The sequence below is a fragment of the Brachyistius frenatus genome, unplaced genomic scaffold, assembly GCF_029030835.1.
Source record: "Brachyistius frenatus isolate BFR_SWC_R1_liver_20210118 unplaced genomic scaffold, ASM2903083v1 Contig_272, whole genome shotgun sequence".
Taxonomy (NCBI): Eukaryota; Metazoa; Chordata; class Actinopteri; family Embiotocidae; genus Brachyistius; species Brachyistius frenatus.
In genome coordinates, this window is record NW_027210871.1 from 114,331 (window position 1) to 135,000 (window position 20,670).

The window sequence follows — 20,670 nt, forward strand, 5'->3', positions numbered from 1 at the left end:
ACCAAATTAGTACATTTATTGTATGCTTTATATATTTTGTCTGGTGTAATGCAAGCAGTTTATTATACATATCAACAATGTGAGGATTCAAGGTGCGATTTTTGTACATTTCACCAAATTGCCATGTTACATGATTAAATATAGTGATGATGAATTTAATTATATTGTGCAGTAGTTGAGCAGATTGAATGAATTTGCATGTGTTAAAAAGAGATGAAGAGGAAGAGATGCAATACATTTCAGCCTGTGCAAACACTTTTCAGTGATATAAACTGCTGAAGAGCCAAAAGAAGAGGAGTCATTTACATAATTGCATCAGCAGAGGTGTTTTTTTATGACAGTAGTGACTCAAATTATTAGTATGAATTGCACTTTGATGAGTCCATCATTTCTGAGCTGAGATCAACATCTGTCTAAGTGAAGGAACAAAGGATGAAGTGCAGTTACAGCGACTTGCAAAGAAAGGAGTCAAGAAGAACAATACTGTCGTCTCACTCTCCATTAACATTCTCCAAATGTGTACATAAAATTTGAGAAGAACCTCTTGACTGTATTTTTAATGTGTAACACCCGTGAGGCCTTTCAAAACTTGTATTTCCTGCTTCCTGTTTGAGGTTGGGGCAGCCAGAGTTCAAAGGTCCACATCCACCACAGCACCTGGCTCCACTTTCCTGGACACAACCTGCGCTGGCTCCTCACCTTCATCCTGCTCTTCATCCTCGTCTGTGAGATTGCAGAAGGCATCGTCTCTGATGGGTATGTTTGTCATTCTGATAATCTAATCCTGAAGCCTCATCGTGATTTCAGTCAGGTGTTTGTGAACTACTAGCCTCAATCATTCCCTCTTTTACTCACCATTAAATGTTTTGTTACATTTTACAAAACATTAGTTTGGAAACAAAAAGTAAATAATAACGATGAACCACTCTGCATTTTTTTTGAGTGACGCATAATTCAATTCTCTAGCTTAAGTGTTCTTGGTTGCTTCACTAAAATCTACCTGGGATGGCAGGCATTCAGCACCTGAGCTAATTAGCTTATTAATCAGTGCTCAAAGAGGTCCGGTACTCAGCGGTACGCAGAATCGGCACCTCTAGATTTTACTCTCTGGTGTACTGTAACTTTTTCTTGTGCACCGATACTCTTTTTCCCTCTCCATAACAGGTTATCTGGGGGATTCATAATGACCCTAAATAAACTGCTTTACCCAGAGGACTGCTTGCTTTTCTCTGTGGACGGTTAGCCTAAATAACATCACATTAGCCTCACAATATACACAGTCTGGCTCCAAAAAGCACCAAGTGAACAAGAACAGAGTCAGACGACACAGCGATGTTCTGAAAGTCGAATACCACCCACCTTGTCAGTGAGTTAAATGTCAAACATAAATCCCGAGAAGATTCAGGAAGGAAGGAATTCATCTTTGTCCTTTTTCTCTTTAAATTCCTCACCTTCTTTTGTTATCTACTGTGTATTTGTCTCTGTTTCTGTCTGGACCCTCAATGGTGAATCCATACGCAACAGGGACCAATAAACCCCCAGGATTACTGTTAAATAACCGAGAGTGATTGTTACTGAAGTGAACAGACGAGCTCTCGATGTGCTCGTCACTTCACTGGGCTTTTTACGCTGAAGAGCCTGAGATGGTTGCTCAGGCCTGTCTGTATGTAACCTTGTCTGCTTAATGTTTATGCAGTTTTATGACTTCAACATCCACCCTTTGTCTTGTCTTTTGACTCTTGGAAAGACATCGCAATACAAACAAAAACATGTGGTGTTACAGAAGATGCTCTATCCCAGCCAAAACAATACATATGAAATGTATTGTCTTTGCTGGTAACCTTATCACTGTAACTAATAAAGGTCAGTCCTTTTGTGCCTTTTCTAATCTCTAATCTGATGGTTATTTACAGGTTCAGCCAGTCCCCCCACCTTCACCTGTACATGCCGGCAGCTCTGGCTTTCATGGCTGGCATCACCTCTATTGTCTACTATCATAACATCGAGACCTCCAACTTCCCAAAGCTACTATTAGGTACAGTATTCATAAATTAAAGGTTTACTGAGCACAGTCAAATCTGTTTTAGAAACACACACCTCTATCAATTTCCCTTTTAGGTAGCTTCCCTTGGTAGGAAGAGCATTTTGTAGCATCACAGCTTGATCAAGTCTTGTGAAAACATCACTGAATTGTAAACACTGTGTACGAGTCTGCTGCAGAGTCAGACTGGACGATCACTATAAACCTGACATGATAAGACTGTATCAAAAAATCCTAATGGAACAAAACCAGTGACCTAGATGCTTTTTTTCTCAATTCTAGGTGTTGACCTTGACAGCTGCTAGACATACATTGCTGAAGTATTGTTGTTACAATCTTGGGGGAGGAGGAAAGAAAAGAGCAGCTATGGCATCAAAGCTAATATCTTGAAGGTTTTTGTTGTTGCTGAAGGACTGAAACATCAAATTAAATGCTACTTTCATTGACAAAAATGCTTAGTAAATAAATTGTATCTCAAGGTTGAGCCATGGTTATTACATATATGAAATGTGTCTCAAATCATCTCAAAATACACCTGAACTTTGCACAAAGCAGTTTCATCCAGGTGACATTATGTCAATTTAAACTCTCGCTCGAATGTAAGCCTGTTGTCGGATTATTTTTGGATTGTCTGGTGATTTATTGTGTGGCTCTGATCCCTGCTAAATCTCCACAGCCCTGCTGATCTACTGGGTGCTGGCCTTCATCATGAAGACCATCAAGTTCTCCAAGTACACCGAACATGGCATCGGCCCCAGGCAGCTACGCTACTGCATCACGGGACTGCTGGTGCTGCTGTATGGACTCCTACTAGCTGTGGAGATCAAGGTCATCCTGGGCAGGGTGAGTGTGTGTCTGTGTGTGTGTCTTTATGCTTGCGCCGTTGCAGGCATTTGTCATCATCTGATTATAAACTGTGTGTAGCTTCCTTTCGTCTGTAATCCAAATGGCTCCAGTGGTCAGCGATCAGTGAAGCCACCAAGAGTGAGTTAAAAATAGGTTGGATGCAGTGATGCGTTTCTTTTTTTTTTTTTTTTAACTGTTTGAAAGGTAATGTGTATATTAGTGCATTTGACTGTGGTGACAGCACTCAGATAGCTTTCATTGTTGTCATTTAAATGCCAGCATAAAGAAACCTTCTTTCTAAAGGAGTTATTTACAGAGAAACAAAGATGCCAATATCCAAAGAAAAATTCAGTCTCCAGTCCGGCAAGCCACTAAGTTTAAAAAGGACAAGGAGTGCTTTTAACTACATGCTAACATGCTTTAAATGAAAACAGTGCTCACAAGCTTATTAAAGGTTCAGTGTGTAGGATTATCTTTTCAATAATGTATAAACACCTGAAACTAAGAACTGTTGTTTCCTTTGCCTTACAATGAGCCCTTCATGACTTCTTTACCCGAGCCCGCCATGTTTTACCGCCATGTTTCACCGCCATGTTTCCACAGTAGCCCAAAAGGGACAAACAAAACAATGTATCTGGAGAGGGCCCTTTGCATTTTAGTAAGTTTTACAGCCACCGAGCCGCCACTCAGTCTCGTTATATATAAGGCAGCTTTTTCCCAGAGGTCATTCATGATAAGGTAATAAAAATATCCCCTACGGCCCAAAAAGCGTTTCCCCCATCAACAAATGTAATAAAAGAGATCTCTGTAAAACTGTTGTTCTTTTAGTTACCTTTTCTATTGTGAATTTTGAATTCTTGTGAGTTTTTATATCTTTAAAACATCCACAGCACCTTGAAAAGTGAGTTTTATTTTCATGAATCATAATAATGTGAAGTCTAGTCACAATGTAAAGTCGCATGTGAAGCCACAGCCATGCAAACATTCATGCACATGTGCATTGTGCCACATAATATGGGAGCAAACCCGGAATGGAGAAATAGCTTTTAAAGCTCTAAAACTCTAAAACTCTAAAGCTCTAAACTCTGCTTGTTTCACTGTCAATCAACTGGTCCCTAATCCTAATCTAACATCATCTTTAAATTTAGTATCCAGTTCTCCAGGATACATCCATGATGTTACTATATTCACCTAATTTGCACCAAACACAACGTAAATGCTCATTTTGACGGTTTTTAACATGATAGTGCAAGATAAAAGCTTCATAGTACGTCTGTAGTTAATGAGATCATGTCAATTACTGATTGACAGATTTATGTTGTCCTAAAATGATCCTAAAAAAAACAATAACTAAAGTTTAGTATATGAAATCAAAGGCTGGATCCACTGAGCTTTATGAAACAGACAATAAGAGCTCCCAAGTTAACATCTGGCTAATATTTGGTTTACAGGTGTGCCGCACTAAATCATGACCAAAATGTGATCAACATTATCTTTAAAACTGATTCTGGGAGCGAAATGAACTTCATGTTGGTCTTTTATATGAGTTTATAGCTGTTTTTTAGTTATTGCACAACAAACTAATCAGTTATATCTTTTGATAATTCAGCTTTTATCCTTTTCAACCATCTGACCCTTCTTGAGCACATCCGAGATAATGTCAGACCAGTGTTCACTTCTCTGTCTTTTTCCTCTGGATGATTTAGAGTGTGTGTCTGTGTTAACATCTGCACCGAGCACACATCTGTTACTGAATCGGACTCCCCTGGGTGAACGGCACGGAAAGTGATTCTCCCATCATGCCTTGCATTCAGCCTGTTTGAGCTCCATTTGTTGGAGTGCATTTATGGGCTCGGTAATAAGGATCTGAATGCCCTTTAATTTATATGATCAATAATTGCACTGTAATTACATGTAGATTAAATATTACTCAAGTGATTGCCTGCATAATATTTTCAGTAATGAAATGGTTTTGACAAGCCGCCATCTCCAAAAATTGCTTGTCTTTTTAATTATTTAATAAAGTCTCGTTAATTAATTAATTAATTGATTAATACACAATTAAACATGAATTAGGGAAACATAACTGCTGACTTTTCTATTTCTATCTTAACCTCTTTTTTAAACACAACCATGGAAGCACAATATGATAGCACCCAGCGTTATTTATATGATTTTGTGTTCATAAATAGGTCAGTGTTTGAACATGTTCTGTGGTAATTAGCCTGCCAGTTACTAATCTAGTTTCCATGAAGCTTGAAAACGCACTGCTCATCTCTGCTGACTCTGTTTTCACAGTTTTGTCTTCATACATTGTAAAGTTAAATTTCACTGCACCACCTCTATTGTGTTGATTTAAAAGCTCCAATTTATAGCTGAAGTAAAAGTAGAACACCCAGCAAACCATTAAGCTTTACCATCGTGATATCAGACAACTTGTAATTAATACACATCAAAAACAATTTCTCTCTCAACAGTTATAATTACGCTCTCTAATAAGAGTGTGTTCAAGTGACATATCCATTGTGTTGTAGCTCTCCTATGTAGCATGTGTTGAATTATAATTTTTATCTACACAGACGAGTTGATGCTTCTATTTCTGGAGTTTTTCTTGTTTTTGCTCGGTTTTCAGTTCACTGCAGAAAATCCAAGAATAAACCAAACCGCCTCTCTCTGTCGCAGCGCTACATGTGTTTCGCCAATCCACAAGAGGTGAAGCCTCCCGAAGACCTCCAGGACCTCGGTGTTCGCTTCCTGCAGCCCTTTGTCAACCTGTTGTCCAAAGCCACCTACTGGTGGATGAACACCTTCATCACCTCCGCCCACAGACGACCCATCGACCTCAAGGTCATCGGCAAGCTGCCCATTGCGATGAGAGCGCTCACAAACTACATCAAGCTTCGAAAGGAGTTTGAAGAACAGAAGGTCAGTGCTAGTTAGTGGAGTTTTATCATGTGGTCAAACCAGTTTAACCCTTTGATCGCTGTGTAATCACATTAAACACACAGCTCACATGAAACACTCAACCAAGACAAGATACTATTATTTAGCTATTATGAGTAAACATGTTCCCTCTGTGATTACAGCAACTATGTGTGTGATTTTACTTTGCAGCACCTTGATGTGATAAAAATCAAACGCACCTCTACCTTTGTTGTTTGACTGAACAGATATTAATGTTCGTGTCAGGCATTGGTGCAGATGGAAAACAGAAAGTAGCAGAATATGAGCTGTAAAATTATGAGCGATAATACGGAGCTGTTTCCATCATGAGTTTCAGATTTTTTTCCTCCCCTGTGTCAAAGGGAATTAGTGAGCGTTTTGTGCACAAAGAATGAAGCAAATGTCTACATATTAAGGGTTGTAAAGGGTTATATTAATCAGGCATCTTTGGACTAACCAGATTGTGTAATAGCAGAAAACTATTCTCTTGTAAATTTGATGATTATTGTCGAGGGATCAACTGAGATGTTACACCCAGAGACAAAAATAAGATTTTAAGTATTTACATAAGAGCTCAGACGGCATCTTGTTTGGCTCCTTATGCCCCCACTTCACTCTATTTTAGTCCATCTGTTAGTTTAACCATCTCATCAAATCTTGTGTTGTTAGTGTTTCTGTTGAATAAGAGTGTTGAGGCCAGTGTGACCTTTGTTTGAAGTGATCTTTTTATGAGCATTTTTATGCTGCAGTTTTCAAGAAGGACCAGAGTTGATCTCTTTCCTATGATGACTCAGCTCTGGCTGAACAGGGACCAATAATCTTTTTTCAATGAGATTACTCAATAATTTAAACAGTGACATGTCAGACTGCCACAAGCATTCACGTATGAACATTCTCAGGCTTATTATTTCTACCACTATCTGTAAAGTCCTCTTTAATTCAGAAAAATTTCATCCAAATTTGTAATGCTTCTTATATTTTCTATCCCTCAAGCGGTGCCTTTGTTCGTTGGTGCTAATAAATCATATGGTAATCTCTAAGGCTGCTGTTTTGGATTGCCTTACTGCATACTGCAGTGTTTTGTCTTCCTCTTCTCCTCTGTGCGTTAATTAGAAAAATACTTCCAAGATAAAGGCAGCACAGTGACTCAGTGGTTAACAGTTATAGCTCATATAGACTGAATTCGCTGGCTGGCTTTCTGTGCGGGTTTTGCATGTTATCCCTGTTTCTTTGTGGGTTTCCTTCAATTGTGAGTCAGTTTGGACAAAATCATCTGTCAAATGTGTAACGTCTCCCTGTACTCATGCAAAAATGAAGAGGGTTTTTCCAAAATGCTTCCAATTTCAAAAATCAAAAAAAGCTTCCTTTCATAAAATTTTATATTTACACTTTTTCAGTTCCTCCTTATCTTTTGCAAAATTGATACATGGACTAAATGGCTTCCTAAATGGCTCTTGAAAGTCCCTTGAAAGTTGTATGAATTTATGACGTGTAAAAATATGAGACTTTAACTGGCTGATGAAACAGTATTTGTCCACTTTCTTGCTCTTTCCCTGAGGAAGTGATCTTCCAGTCTTGTTAATCCAAGTCCAAATTGAGGATGTTTCCTCATTACATATTATTGTTCCTTCTTTCTTCTTTGCCTTCCCTCGTCTCACGTTTGGAGCACGTGTCAGGAGTCAGAGACGAAGGGCCTCCTCTACAGGGTCATTGTTTTCCAGTGTTTGGAAGGTCACCGAGATCCGTCACTGCTGCGTGTGCGTCCGGTGTGAACGCAACCCCACTTCCTTCCGGCAGGAGGGAGGGATGAGAGAGATTGAGATATCCCAGTGGAGCTTTGGGGAAGGGTGGTGGCGGCGGCGGTGGGGCATTTAGAGGAGGACCCGGAGGCGGCGGGTCATTTCCATTCTACTGTGAACGAGGCGACATCCCGACCCCTGCGGGGGTGAAAGCACTGCACTTCATGGGAAGCGAGCTTCACTCTGAGTGTGTGAGAATGAAACATCCTCCTTCGTAGTTCTTTGAACCCAAGGTGGAAAGAAAGGATGCGTGTGTGTGACGTGCGCAATGATATTTCGTATGAATGCTGAGGTCCAATATGAGCTCGAATGGAAAGATGGAGACACATGATCACGGTCACGTCTGTTCTCACAGTTTTGAGAGTGAGTCAGTCATGTCCACAGAGATACACACACACACACACACACACACACACACACACACACACACACACACACACACACACACACACACACACACACACACACACACACACACACACACACACACACACACACACACACACACAGTGAAAATCTTCTGGGATTGTTTACTGCACCTTGCCAGTCCAGATGTTTTCCTCTAAACATCACTATCTGACTCACTGAACCAATCTGTTGTGCTGTTTGTGAAACTAATATATTTTGGACATTATTAATGAATATAAACTAACACCAATTTCTTAATATACTCTGCCCATCTGTGTTCACTGGTTGTGTAATCCCTTGCATCACGGACATGGTTTTCCAGCATCATTACATCTAGAGCATTTATATATATGACAAGTTGAGCTCCACTTTGATACTTAATCGCCACATCCCACGATGCAGCAGCAGGGAGGATGGGAGCCCTGAATCTGACCTCATTTTGCAGGTTTCTGTTGCAGTGGTGGACCAAATCTTGAGGTTTCAGTGCTGATTCATCTTTTATGTTCAAGCAATTATGTACTCTTTCTCTGTTCGTGGGCTTTTGTTTTCTAACCCAGTTTTTTTTCCCCCTTTTGTTGTGCTGCCACTTTGACTCCACAGAGAAATGGCACTGCAGTAGCTATCCAGTTTATTGTGATCGTCACCAACAGCTAGTATCTTCATTACACTAATGAAATAATGTAATTGTGTCACTCATAAATGGTGATTATGGTTTTAAATTTTGATTTCAATAATCCAAATCATGTTATGTTATGTTATGTTATGTTATGTTATGTTATGTTATGTTATGTTATGTTATGTTATGTTATGTTATGTTATGTTATGTTATGTTATGTTACGTTACGTTACGTTACGTTACATTACATTACATTACATTATGTTACGTTATGTTATGTTATGTTATTCAACCACTGCAGATTCATTGTATTTAGCAAGTGATATTGACCATCTGGCTGTCTCTTGGCTCCTCACTGTATTCACTATGCATGCTGATATTTTTCCATCTCTGTCCCTTTTCTTTTCTTCTCCCCTCAGAGACCTCAAGGCACAGCGCCCCAGGGTCCAAAGTGGATCTGGCAGGCCTTGAGGAAAGCGTTCGGCAGGCCGCTCATCCTCAGCATCACATTCCGCTTCCTGGCCGACCTGCTGGGCTTCGCCGGCCCTCTATGCATATCTGGCATCGTCCACCACATCGGCAAAGACAATCGCACCAGTCAGGCGCCGGTGAGGGGTCCACCACACTGCCATGCACACAGTATGATAAGATAAGATAAGATAAGATAAGATAAGATAAGATAAGATAAGATAAGATAAGATAAGATAAGATAAGATACGATACGATACGATACGATACGATACGATACGATACGATACGATACGATACGATACGATACGATACGATACGATACGATACGATACGATATGATAAGATAAGATTGACTTTATTAATCCCACAGTGGGGATATTCGGTCATCACAGCAGCAAGAAAAAAACAAATAGTTTAACAATAGTGTAACATAAGAGAGGGAGTAAAGAGCAAATAAAGCATCTTTTTGGCAGGCGATTTGCGACGACATTTGCAATATATGTAATTTGTTTAAGAAGGCCTTAAGGTATGTTGAAAAACTCAGGAAAAAGCAAGTAAGTAAACCATGAGTTAAGAAGTTTTTTTTTTTTATCACATTTGTAATAGAGATTTTAAAGAATTCAGACAATGATTGTGTAGTAGAGAAACATCAAGCTTCAGACATACTGTAAGAGCGTTGTCACATGGCTTCATCAAAGGTCACCATTACAGCTTGGTGAGACATTTATGATGCGCTCTCTCTCCAGTACACTCGGACGCTGCATTAATTTAGGCCTCGTCAAATATTTATGAGACTTATTGCTGCCGGAGCTGTCTCGGTTTCTTAAATTCGACAGAGGGCAGACAGACACCCAGACCTCCTTCTCTTAGAAAGACTCGTCACTTATAAGTTTGAAAATGACATCCATGCACTTAAGTGGAATATCAGAAGTTAATTTGAGAATGGCACTCACAAGTTACAGCGGGTCAGTTTGGAGAGAGGACTGAAACTAGGCCACTTTTTTTTGATAATTGACACAATATTTAAAAAAATTACGCAGAAATTTGTGTTTTGGGGTTGAGAGAAAGCAATAGACAAGAAAAACTTCAAAGATAAGTGGTTGTGGAGCTGAAGCACATTTTTAATCAATAATTTGTAATCCTTTTGAGGAGAGTGAACTCTTCCTGGTGCAGAGTTCATTAATCTTTGAGGGGGATATCGTGTCTCTCCACTATGGCTGCCTTGATCTTTGGTTCGCAGCTCGCACCCACATATCAGCTGTGTATCAAACCCTGAACGATCCACTTAATTTCAATTCAATTGGGTTTCAGGCGCAATAATCAAGCCTGCGGTAAAGTGGAAATCATTTTAAACGGATGTTGTTAACCTTTTATCTTGTCGGGTTAAGTGTCTGTTATTGACCTTGGTACCTGCCTGACTAAAAATGATAATTCAGCCGATATCTTCCCCCTCTCCCTTGCAGATGAGGCTGCTCGGTTTATATTTCATTTCCTCCAAGGAGTTCCTGGAGAATGCGTATGTGTTGGCTGTGCTGCTCTTCTTCGCCCTGCTTCTGCAGCGGACCTTCCTCCAGGCCTCCTACTATGTGGCCATTGAGACAGGCATCAACCTGCGTGGAGCCATACAGGTATGCTTGAGAAATTCTCCAAGTGATGTGAAACATTTTGCCAAAATAATTAAAAATAGAGAAAAATACTTTTTTATTAGGTATCTACTTTGTGCCCCTTTGAATCTCTCCTTTCCTCTCACATTGTCTAGTCTGATTTATGTATTTATTTATGCTCCTTGTTTTCAATAGTTGACTGCTTGTATGGTTTATAAAAAGTTCTGTCAATGTATATGTAGGGTTTTCATTGAGGATGCCCGTCATGACCGGTAGCAACATGGCACACCTGTTCATAATCAGTTCAGTGGCACTAAAGAGAAATGCTCAATGAGCCAAGAAACTGAAGGATTATGAAGGAAACATCTGTTCATCTTTGTGTCTCCCCAGACAAAAATCTATAACAAGATCATGCGTCTGTGCACATCCAACATGTCCATGGGTGAGCTAACGGTTAATCAGATCTGCAACCTGGTCGCCATAGATACCAACCAGCTCATGTGGTTTTTCTTCCTCTGTCCTAACCTGTGGGCTATGCCAGTCCAGGTAAGAAAAATGTTTGTCTCCTCTGTTCTGTCTGTAGATACCGAAGCCTTTGTTGTTCATCCACTATGTAGGTGTTGGTGTATCATTTGATTATGTTTCCAACAACAGCTTGAAATGGTTGCTTTCACGCTGTCTTGTAGGGCAACACTATTGTTGCATAACTAAACTTTAATCCTCGTAACTCATGATGAACCTGCAGCTGCATTCACATGTTAGCTTGCTTTCATTAAATGAATAGAAGGGATATCTGTGTAAGCAGAAGGTTTGCAGCAGAGATGTCTGTGCTGGATATATTTAATTTAAAATGAGAATATAGCCGAGTCCTTCTCGAAGGTGCCCTGTGGCAGTTTCTCGCAAACAAACCAAACGTTATGTTTAAATTTGCTCACCCAAATGCGCTGTGTGTATCCCTGAGGTTGAACAAATGTGTTGAATCCATTTCCTTCCTCCATGAAACAGGAGTATTGTGTACTACATCACTTAAAAATCAAAGAAGGACTAGAGGTAAAAAAAAAACTCCACAGTAAACCATTAATGTCGTCTCCGCCATTAACAATTCACTGGCATCATAAACATGAGAAAACAAAGCAGTGCAAGCTGACAGTAACAGTTCTGTCATGTGTTTTTTTCTGTACCTGGTTATGTGTGTGTTCTCTGTAGCTACGCTGTAATCCCTTTACAAAGAGTTATAAATGAGGTTTTACACTATATTGTATATATAGTGTAAATGCATATATTGTAATGCATTGTGTAGTTACATTTTGCATGGCCGTGTTGCTGCCTTTCTGTTATTGCACTGCTCTTGTATAATGTTTGCATCTTGATGGGTGGAACTTCATTTTGCTGCTGTCTTTCAAATATGTATATCACACTGGATTGTTGTGTGGTTCGTGCTCCTGCTTGCCGTCTCTATTGTGCTGTGCACCGTCCCATCAGACTCGTAGTATAGGGCAAAGCTTTCTTTATGATCGTGTGGGAAATGAAGGATGGTATACAGAGATGTGAAGACTGTAAACTGAGTGTCAGGTGTTACAAACCATGTGGGAGGCAGAATGGATTCGCTGCAAATGTGTGCTGTCGATTGGAAGCCTATGAAGTTCATGCTTTGAGATGTTGTCCTATTTTGTAATTCGTAATGCACAGGACTTTGTAATCAGTAGGATACTTCATATATTATTAAGTTCCCAGGAGAAATTAGAATTGAAAACAAACATTGTAGGATATAATGAAAATACAATTTCTGCAAACCCTGCAGGTCGATTAGCTCCTCGTGAAAATTGATTTTTACAGGAAACCTGCTGAAACTGAAATGTTTCGTTCTATATGAGCATATTTTCTGGTCATATTCACCTGCTGAGTCTTTCTTCCTCTGGCTTCTATAATTTCATCCACATCAAATTTAAAACAGGTTTGCCTGAAATAAAAAGTTATTCTCATTTTTCATTTGCTTACACTTTGTGCCAGTAGAAGTTTGTGAAGATAAAGACTTTGGACATCCAGAAACAGCCATTACACAAGCAAACATGGCATAGAATCCATGAGGAGAGTTTTATTTCCAGTTTTTGAGCAATTTTATTTTTTATTTTGCAGAAATACATTTTTGCAGCAGGCTTTGTGAGTGTTATTGCGAGCATGAATACACACTTCTTGTTTTGGCTGATATTTGGTCCTCTGTTGGCCTCTTTTATTGTGTTTGGAGAAAGAATATGCTCTTTATCGAAGAAAACACTGACACAAAGGATGTGTTTGCATCGCGCATGAAAAGGCTCAAAACAGATGGTCTAAATGCAAAAAAAAGATGAAAGGGACTGACTCAAATACAAGGATGAGTGATGGTGGCTACAAAAACACAATAATGTTTGCTTGCACAAAATAACACATACATGACATGTGCACACAGTTTTTCCAACTGATGACACAAACTGTCGACCATTTAGATTTCCTGGTGCACTGACTTCATGGGGATCTTTGTCTTGTTGTATTTTCAGTGGTAGCATTTGTGCAGACAGTTTAAAGGTAGAAACAAAATCAACCATGATTCAGTACTTTGATGACTGCATCAACTCAAGCTCTGGATGAAAAAGTCCTTAACAGGGAAGGTGTTGATAGAAATTGTCAGCAGAGATACAAATGTTATATTTCTGAATAAAATTAAAACAATACTTCAGAGACAGGGTGTGTTAAATCCCTCGGTGGCACTGTAAGCCCGCCAGTATCTCAGAGGTTTTAAGCAGTTTTAGTATTCACTGTCTCTATCCACCTGTCTGCCCCAGACTGTGAATGATTCCATTGTGCTCTGTGTTTATCACCTCCTGCCCTTAAGGGACGTGTCACTGAGCTTTTGAAATTTGCCACTCATCTCAGACGTGTCAGCAATTTCCTGTGTCTCTTTATCTTTGGAGCAGCGTCAGGTTATCATCCAATCCCCATGTTTTTCAATTAAATGACAGCATTGACATTAAGCCTATTTTGTCGTCTCTACCGACACACGATAACAGGGATTGTTTGCAAAAGCATCTCTCTCGAGCAACCAGCTCTGTCCTGTATCTCTCTACCCTTTTAGGATGTTGTGTGTCTGTCAACATTTTGACTTCTCACAGCAGAAAAACACAGATGTAATGCAGTTAGATTCCCACCAATATCAGGATCCAAAAGCTGAAGCTGCCAAATGAAATTCACGCATCTTATTACTGAACCTGTGCTTTTCCTCCTATGACCACACAAAATCTATTTTTATCAGGAGTAATCAATAACCAAGGTCAAAAGATCCATGCTGTAAATCTGTTTTGGTGTAGTGTCTCTAATGTAATAAGTCTTCGTCCATAATATCAATACGCTTTTGTGCAGACATTTTGACATTTTGGTTTTGAAAGCCAATTTTCTCAACAGTGGCTCTGTTCCATCAAATATCCCAGTAAGCACTGACACTGATTCAGCATGCACAATAACAGGACCTGAAACCAGCTCGCGTAGATGGAATTCATTTGTTTTTAATGTTATTAATTACACCTTTGACCATCTATCAATTGTCTATCCGCTTTATCCTATAGAGGATTACCAATGCTAGAGCCCATCCCAGCTGATATTGGGCAAAAGGCAGGCTACACCTTTATCAGATTTCCAGTCCGTCACAGGACCAACAAAGAAAGACAGACCTCACATTCACACCTCCAGCCAATCAATCTAACTTGCATGTCTTTGGACGGTTGGAAGAAGCACCTGAAGATAACCCACACAGTCACAGACATCCTTTACTAATGACCAATGCGGTAAAATGCATGAGTATGTATCTGTATATTCGTGCGGCACGGTGGTGCAGTGGTTAGCGCTGTCAGTGGTTAGCGCTGTCACCTCACAGCAAAAAAGGTTCCTGGTTCGAATCCGGTCCTGGGCCTTTCTTTGCGGAGTTTGCATGTTCTCCCTCTGCTTGCGTGGGTTCTCTCCGGGTTCTCCGGCTTCCTCCCATCATCCAAAAACATGCACCTCAGGTCAGGTTACCTGGCGCCGCGCTAGTGGCAGCCTGCAGCAGCAGCTCCCCCCTTGAGATCCCCCCTGCTGTAGTGAAGAAATTTCCCCTCGGGGATTAATAAAGTGTATAAAATCAAAAATCAAATAAAAATGTGTCTGCCATGTTTTTAGTCGAGGGTCGATGAAGTGCAATTTTAGTCCCTTTGGATCATTTTGGTCCAGAATGAATACAAAATTTGATGGATTATGATGAAATCTGGTTCAGATTTATATGTTCCGGTTAGGATTTTCTGCAATCACAAAGCTCCTGACTGTTTATCTTTAGCTCCACAAGGAGGTCAAAGTGTGTTAGCTTGATGGTGAGTAGTTCTTGAAATGCTGCAGTGAGAAAGCGGTCTCAAAACACTGTTAAATTAGGTGTTATTGATGTGAGGAGCTCACAGAAACTGTGTGTGGGTTGGTAGCGCCGCTAAATATTGTGTTTTCTCAAAACAGACTCCTTCTGGCACAGATACTGTGGAAAGGAAAAGAAAATCTGATACCAGTTATATTGCCCATCACTAACCTCATCCCCAGAGGTGGCTCACATGATCCTGTGACAGATGAAGGAGGGAAGGAGGGGGGTTGTTGTGTGAAAGAGTGTAAAATGTCACATCCATCTCCATCTGGTTTTGTATCTCCTGGAGATTTCTGAATCCGGTATATGTTGAGTGTGATGCCAAGGGCAGTGGCTGGAGCAGAGCCAAGGACAGGTGGAGGCATTGATCAGCTCTGTTGTAGGCCGGTAAAGAGAGAGGATGTGAAGAAAGCTTTATTCCTTTTAATATTTAAGCTTGATAATTAATTAATCCAAATTAATTGCTGACCAATGTCATAGTAAAGATTTTTTTTTAAAGTGTTTTTGAAACCTTGTAAAAAGATGTTGCATTTTCCTTCACTTGTAAGCCTTTGTGTGAGTGTGTAGTTTGTCAGTGAGTGTTTTCAGGTAAATAAAAATGTTTTTTGCTCTACATTTATTTAGTTCAATGACTGGTTATGAAGGTTTTGAGTCGTATTGTATGTTATAAGCTGCTCGTAAAACATCTCCATGCTGCTGTCCACATTATGCTCAAGGTCACTGCTTTTCACAAAGCCATGCAGTGTATTGATATGTTTTTTATAACGTTAGTGGAAAGTTTGGAAACCTTGTATCCCTCAGTTCGTTCACCACAGGGCTAATGTCCGTTGTTTTGTGTGTGCGCGTGTCCTCCACCGTCAGATTGTTGTGGGAGTGATCCTGCTCTATTACCTCCTGGGAATCAGTGCGTTGATTGGGGCGACGGTCATCGCTGTTTTAGCTCCTGTACAATACTTTGTGGCCACAAAACTATCCCAAACACAAAAGAGCACTCTGGTGAGTATTGTCTTTTTTTTTCTTTTTTTTTTAATAGACACAGTTCAGTTTGTGACCGTTTGATTTATTTTCAGTCTGGCAGCTATGGACATCTCAGTCAGCCGTTCAGACTGAAATGTTTCAACAAATATTGGGGGTATTGCCATGAAATTTTATAACAGGCACATCTGTTTCCCCGAGAGCATGAATTCTACAATTCTGATAATGCTTTGACCTTTCCTTTATTGACACAATTAGGTAACCATTTGTGGCTCAAAGTGAATTTTCTATTGGATACAATATCGTACAGTTTGGTGGACCCTTATCATCAGTTAGACACCGTGGAGCTTTATTAGATACATAAAATGCCTTTCTTTGATGTCTTAAAATGTTTTCATCATCTATTGAACCCATATAGCAATCAATTAAAGAGGTGATTACTCTCGTGTTGACCTCGTATAAATCCTCGATGTGTCTGATTGCAGTCGGTGTAATCAAAGTCCCCTTTTCGGCTTTCAGGAATACTCCAGTGAGCGTCTAAAGAAGACCAATGAGCTGCTGCGGGGCATCAAGCTGCTGAAGCTGTATGCCTGGGAGCACATCTTCTGTGACAGCGTGGAGGAGACCAGGGGCAAAGAGCTCACCAGCCTGCAGGCCTTCGCTCTCTACACATCCATATCCAGTAAGACACTCTGGTCCCTCGAACAGCTTCACATTACATCCCTATGGTGTATTTGTATTGTAAGTTTAGCTAGGGCCCGAGCACCAATGGTGCGAAAGCCCTATTGTTATCCAAGGAATTATTTTTCTCGTTCCTTATTCTTCATACAAATGAATTGCCTTTTTGGAGGCTTTATCATACTCAAAAACTTATGAAAGTTGGAAAACACGTCTGTCCCAGTGAAAAATTTCGTATTATAGTGGAGTCGCGAGTGGGCATGGCCAAATGGCTCGCTAGCGCCCCCTATACAGATGCCCCGGCGGCTACATTTACGTACATGCACAAAATTCGGTGGACGTGTATCACACCTAGACGTACAAAAAAAGTTACATTTCACCATTACGTCAACTCAACAGGAAGTCCGCCATTTTGAATTTAGTCGCCATTTTTGGTGATTCGCACATGTTGTACTTTGTCGAACTCCTCCTACAGATTTTTGCGGACTGACTTGAAATTGAGTCAGTTCACTCTTAACATGTTTGGGATGAAAAGTTATCAAAATAATGTGTTTTCGTCGATGGGTGTGCCCGTGGGGTGGTGGCCAAAAAGTGACCCAAAAGTCATGCTGTAGCATGTCGTTAAAACATTTACTTATGATCTTTTTTTTAAGTCATGCCAAAGGGGGGGATCAAACCCCAAACCTTCTAGCTGAGAGGCAGCAGTGCTAACCACTGCACCATCTATCTTCCCAGGAGTTAAGCAGCATTGTGACAAATCTTTGGCTCACTCCACCGGCCATAAATATTCATTAAAATGTGACCAAAATGGCTGGTATAGATATATAGATATACATGTTTTCAAGGGGGTCTGCAGTGATATTAAATATCTTCCTGTAATGTATAGTGTATACAAAACTTTTTAAAGTTTCTCCAAACGTTTCAACTTCACTAAAAGTTCACCATCAGCAGGCTAAGGTGGAATTTAACCCATGACTTGACTTTTTTTTCCCCCATATTTTGGACAACATACAGTGGTGCACTGGTTAGAGCAGTTGCCTCACAGTGAGAAGTAACTTGATGTTACTTGCATGTCAGTTCAGAAAAGGTCATACTCCAAAAAGTGATTAAAAAAAAAAGTCTTCCAAAATATTGGATATGTCGTCCAAAATATTCAAAAAAAGTCATACTATAACACGTTGTCCAAAAAGTAGCCCAAAATTTATTTTTGTATATAGTATATTGTATATAGTATATAGTATAGCCAAGACGATGCGGCTAAGTTTGATGTTTCACCGTGACACAGGAAGTTCATGTTTAAGGTCAAACGATGCTCCAAACCTCAAGAAACTTTGCACATGCGTCAGGCACCAACTTTCATTAGTTTTTGAAGATGTTAAACCCACCAAAAAAAAGCAATTTTTTTTAAGAAGAATAAGGAACGAGATCCAGAAAAAAAATTAAAACTGCAAACGGGAATATGTGGACATATGCGAGGGCATGCTGCACGTCGGGGAGCTGGCGGCCCCGAACCGCTGGATCGCCGACGTGCAGCGTGCGAGGGCCCGCATATCATTGCTTGCAGTTTTAATTTGATTTTTTTTACATTTCCAGGCAACATTCATAATTCAGTATACTACAAGTATAATAATAACAGGATGTGATGATAACTAATGTTTTAGGCACCACTGTCATAGATTATTGTGTTTCTATTCATTTCCCATTTACCTAAGACACCAGTGCACACTGTGGTCACAGATTTCTATTCTATTCTATTCTATTCTATTCTATTCTATTCTATTCTATTCTATTCTATTCTATTCTATTCTATTCTATTCTATTCTATTCTCTTAGATGAACAGTGGCTGCAGTGTACAGGGCTGTAATATACTGTGTCCAATTTAAAATAAATAATTTAAGGAGTGATAAATTTCCACGAGATTAATGGAACACAAATATTTCATGACAGTTGCAATAACCCCGATTTATTTAACATAGCACTGAGACTAACTCACTACATTGTCTAGTTTCTAGATAATAATCCACACATATCTTTAATTTTCTACATTATCATTAATGGAGAGTGAAAGAAAATTCAAATGATGGGCAGAAAAAAAAAGGATTACAAGCAACAATTGTTTGTGTCTGTGAGTTGTAACATAAATGTATGCTTGTTGGTTGAAAATGTGCAACAGGAAAGGAAATCATTTTTTTCCCTCTATTTTATATTGTTTATTTGAACTGGTTAAAACCTGGAAAAGCCTTCACGTCCTCCCGATTTTCCTTTATGCTTTCAGTTTTCATGAATGCAGCTATCCCTATCGCGGCTGTGTTGACGGTGAGTTTTAATTCCATTTTCTTCCTTTAATTACTTTACTTCACTGTTGACCAGAGTGCACCCTGCTGTCTCTTCCCCCTTGAGAAGGACAAGGCAGAGACAGAGTCAAGAAGTCTGACTTAGATATCCAGTGACATTTTGCAGCGACACAGTAGAGGATTTTCTGAAAGCAACGCACTAAATCCTGTCTGTATTTATAGAAGTCCTTGATGGCTGTAGACTTGGTGGTGACAAATTAGAAAAGTCAGACAAATGCCAAGGAGAAGGACGACCGTGAAGGACAACACAAGTTTGAACTTGTCCGTGACTAGGTTTTCAATTGTACTGGCCACGAGCGACTGTCAGCCAATCAAAAGTCAACAGTTCTGAGGTTTGATGATGTAAATTAATGCTTTTGAAACTGCTTTTGAGACTTTCTGTCCTCACTTTGATTCTGCAGACGTTTGTGGTTCACGTCCACATCTCTGAGGACGCTGATCTGTCCCCAGCTGTGGCCTTTGCCTCTCTGTCCCTCTTTCACATCCTGGTCACGCCCCTCTTTCTCCTTTCCAGCGTGGTGCGCTCCACTGTCAAGGCTCTTGTTAGGTGAGAAACTATCTAGACAAAATAATTAATCATGTTCATATCGAATTTTCACACATTTTACAGTGTAGTTACATCATCTATAGACAAACTGGGAAATTTACATTTGTTTTGTTTATTGGTTGTGAAATGTGTGAAAATAGCCATGCAGAAGGAGAGTTGAACAGAGAAACACTTACAATGATCAGAGAAATAAACACATGACATTTTCCTGCAGTAGATGGATCAGCTGCATTGTTGGATTCATTGTTCATGCAACAAATGGCCTCAGTTCTCAGTTGTTTTAGTAAACTGGTCTCCGACACTAAAAGGTTGCACCTATTCATTTCTGCGTTTAGCTTTACAATTAATTTAGCAGCCACAACAGGAGTTGTAATTAGTCTGCTGCACTTCAACCCTGCCATCCTTCTGGCTGTTTATACTGCTGTGCATATTATATTGACTGATGAAATGTATATGTTTTTTCATATCTGTGCAGGGCAATTGGGATGTAAAAATTAAATTAATTAAAATATAAACCTTTTTTTAAGCTTTCATGCTTTTATTATCAAGGGAGATGTGCCTCCGTACAACAGATGTCTTAACACACTACAGATACAAAACAGGTACAATAAACTGCACAAAAGCAGAATTATTAAATTTTCTAAGGTACATTTTCTTCACTTTTAAAGAATGGAAGAGAATAAAAGAGAAGCGTGATAACAGAAAAAAGAAAAATCAGACAAAAAACACAACTAGGAGAATTTGGCTCTTTGTTGTTCTACCTGAAGGAGTTTGCTACATTTTGTAGATACATAAGTTTACCCTCAATGTATTCCCAGGAATGTAAATAAAGGTTGAATTAATGAATGAACAAGCTGTATGCTCTGGTCCAAAGCAAAATCAAGTATGACTGAATTGACTGTTTACAAGAAGAAAAACAGTCAAAGGACGTCTCAAAAGGTCACTGTTAAGGAAATAAAGGCACGTCACTTTAAAT

General features: G+C 39.7%; 1 protein-coding gene across 5 annotated transcripts in view; it reads left to right on the forward strand.

Annotated features, from left to right (window-relative positions):
* Positions 1 to 20,670, forward strand: part of abcc8 (ATP-binding cassette, sub-family C (CFTR/MRP), member 8) — a 55,202-nt gene that overhangs the window by 5,313 nt on the left and 29,219 nt on the right. For 3 of the 5 annotated variants that reach the window (XM_069721750.1, XM_069721747.1, XM_069721749.1), the window contains exons 3-13: positions 615 to 756; positions 1,914 to 2,035; positions 2,718 to 2,884; positions 5,570 to 5,812; positions 9,073 to 9,261; positions 10,588 to 10,752; positions 11,119 to 11,274; positions 16,001 to 16,135; positions 16,634 to 16,796; positions 19,069 to 19,109; positions 19,549 to 19,694. In XM_069721750.1, the coding sequence (XP_069577851.1) occupies positions 615 to 756; positions 1,914 to 2,035; positions 2,718 to 2,884; positions 5,570 to 5,812; positions 9,073 to 9,261; positions 10,588 to 10,752; positions 11,119 to 11,274; positions 16,001 to 16,135; positions 16,634 to 16,796; positions 19,069 to 19,109; positions 19,549 to 19,694 (1,669 nt within the window). Of the gene's footprint in view, positions 1 to 614; positions 757 to 1,913; positions 2,036 to 2,717; positions 2,885 to 5,569; positions 5,813 to 9,072; positions 9,262 to 10,587; positions 10,753 to 11,118; positions 11,275 to 11,733; positions 11,779 to 16,000; positions 16,136 to 16,633; positions 16,797 to 19,068; positions 19,110 to 19,548; positions 19,695 to 20,670 lie in introns of all 5 variants that reach the window. The other 2 variants (XM_069721746.1, XM_069721748.1) reach the window with 1 other exon arrangement.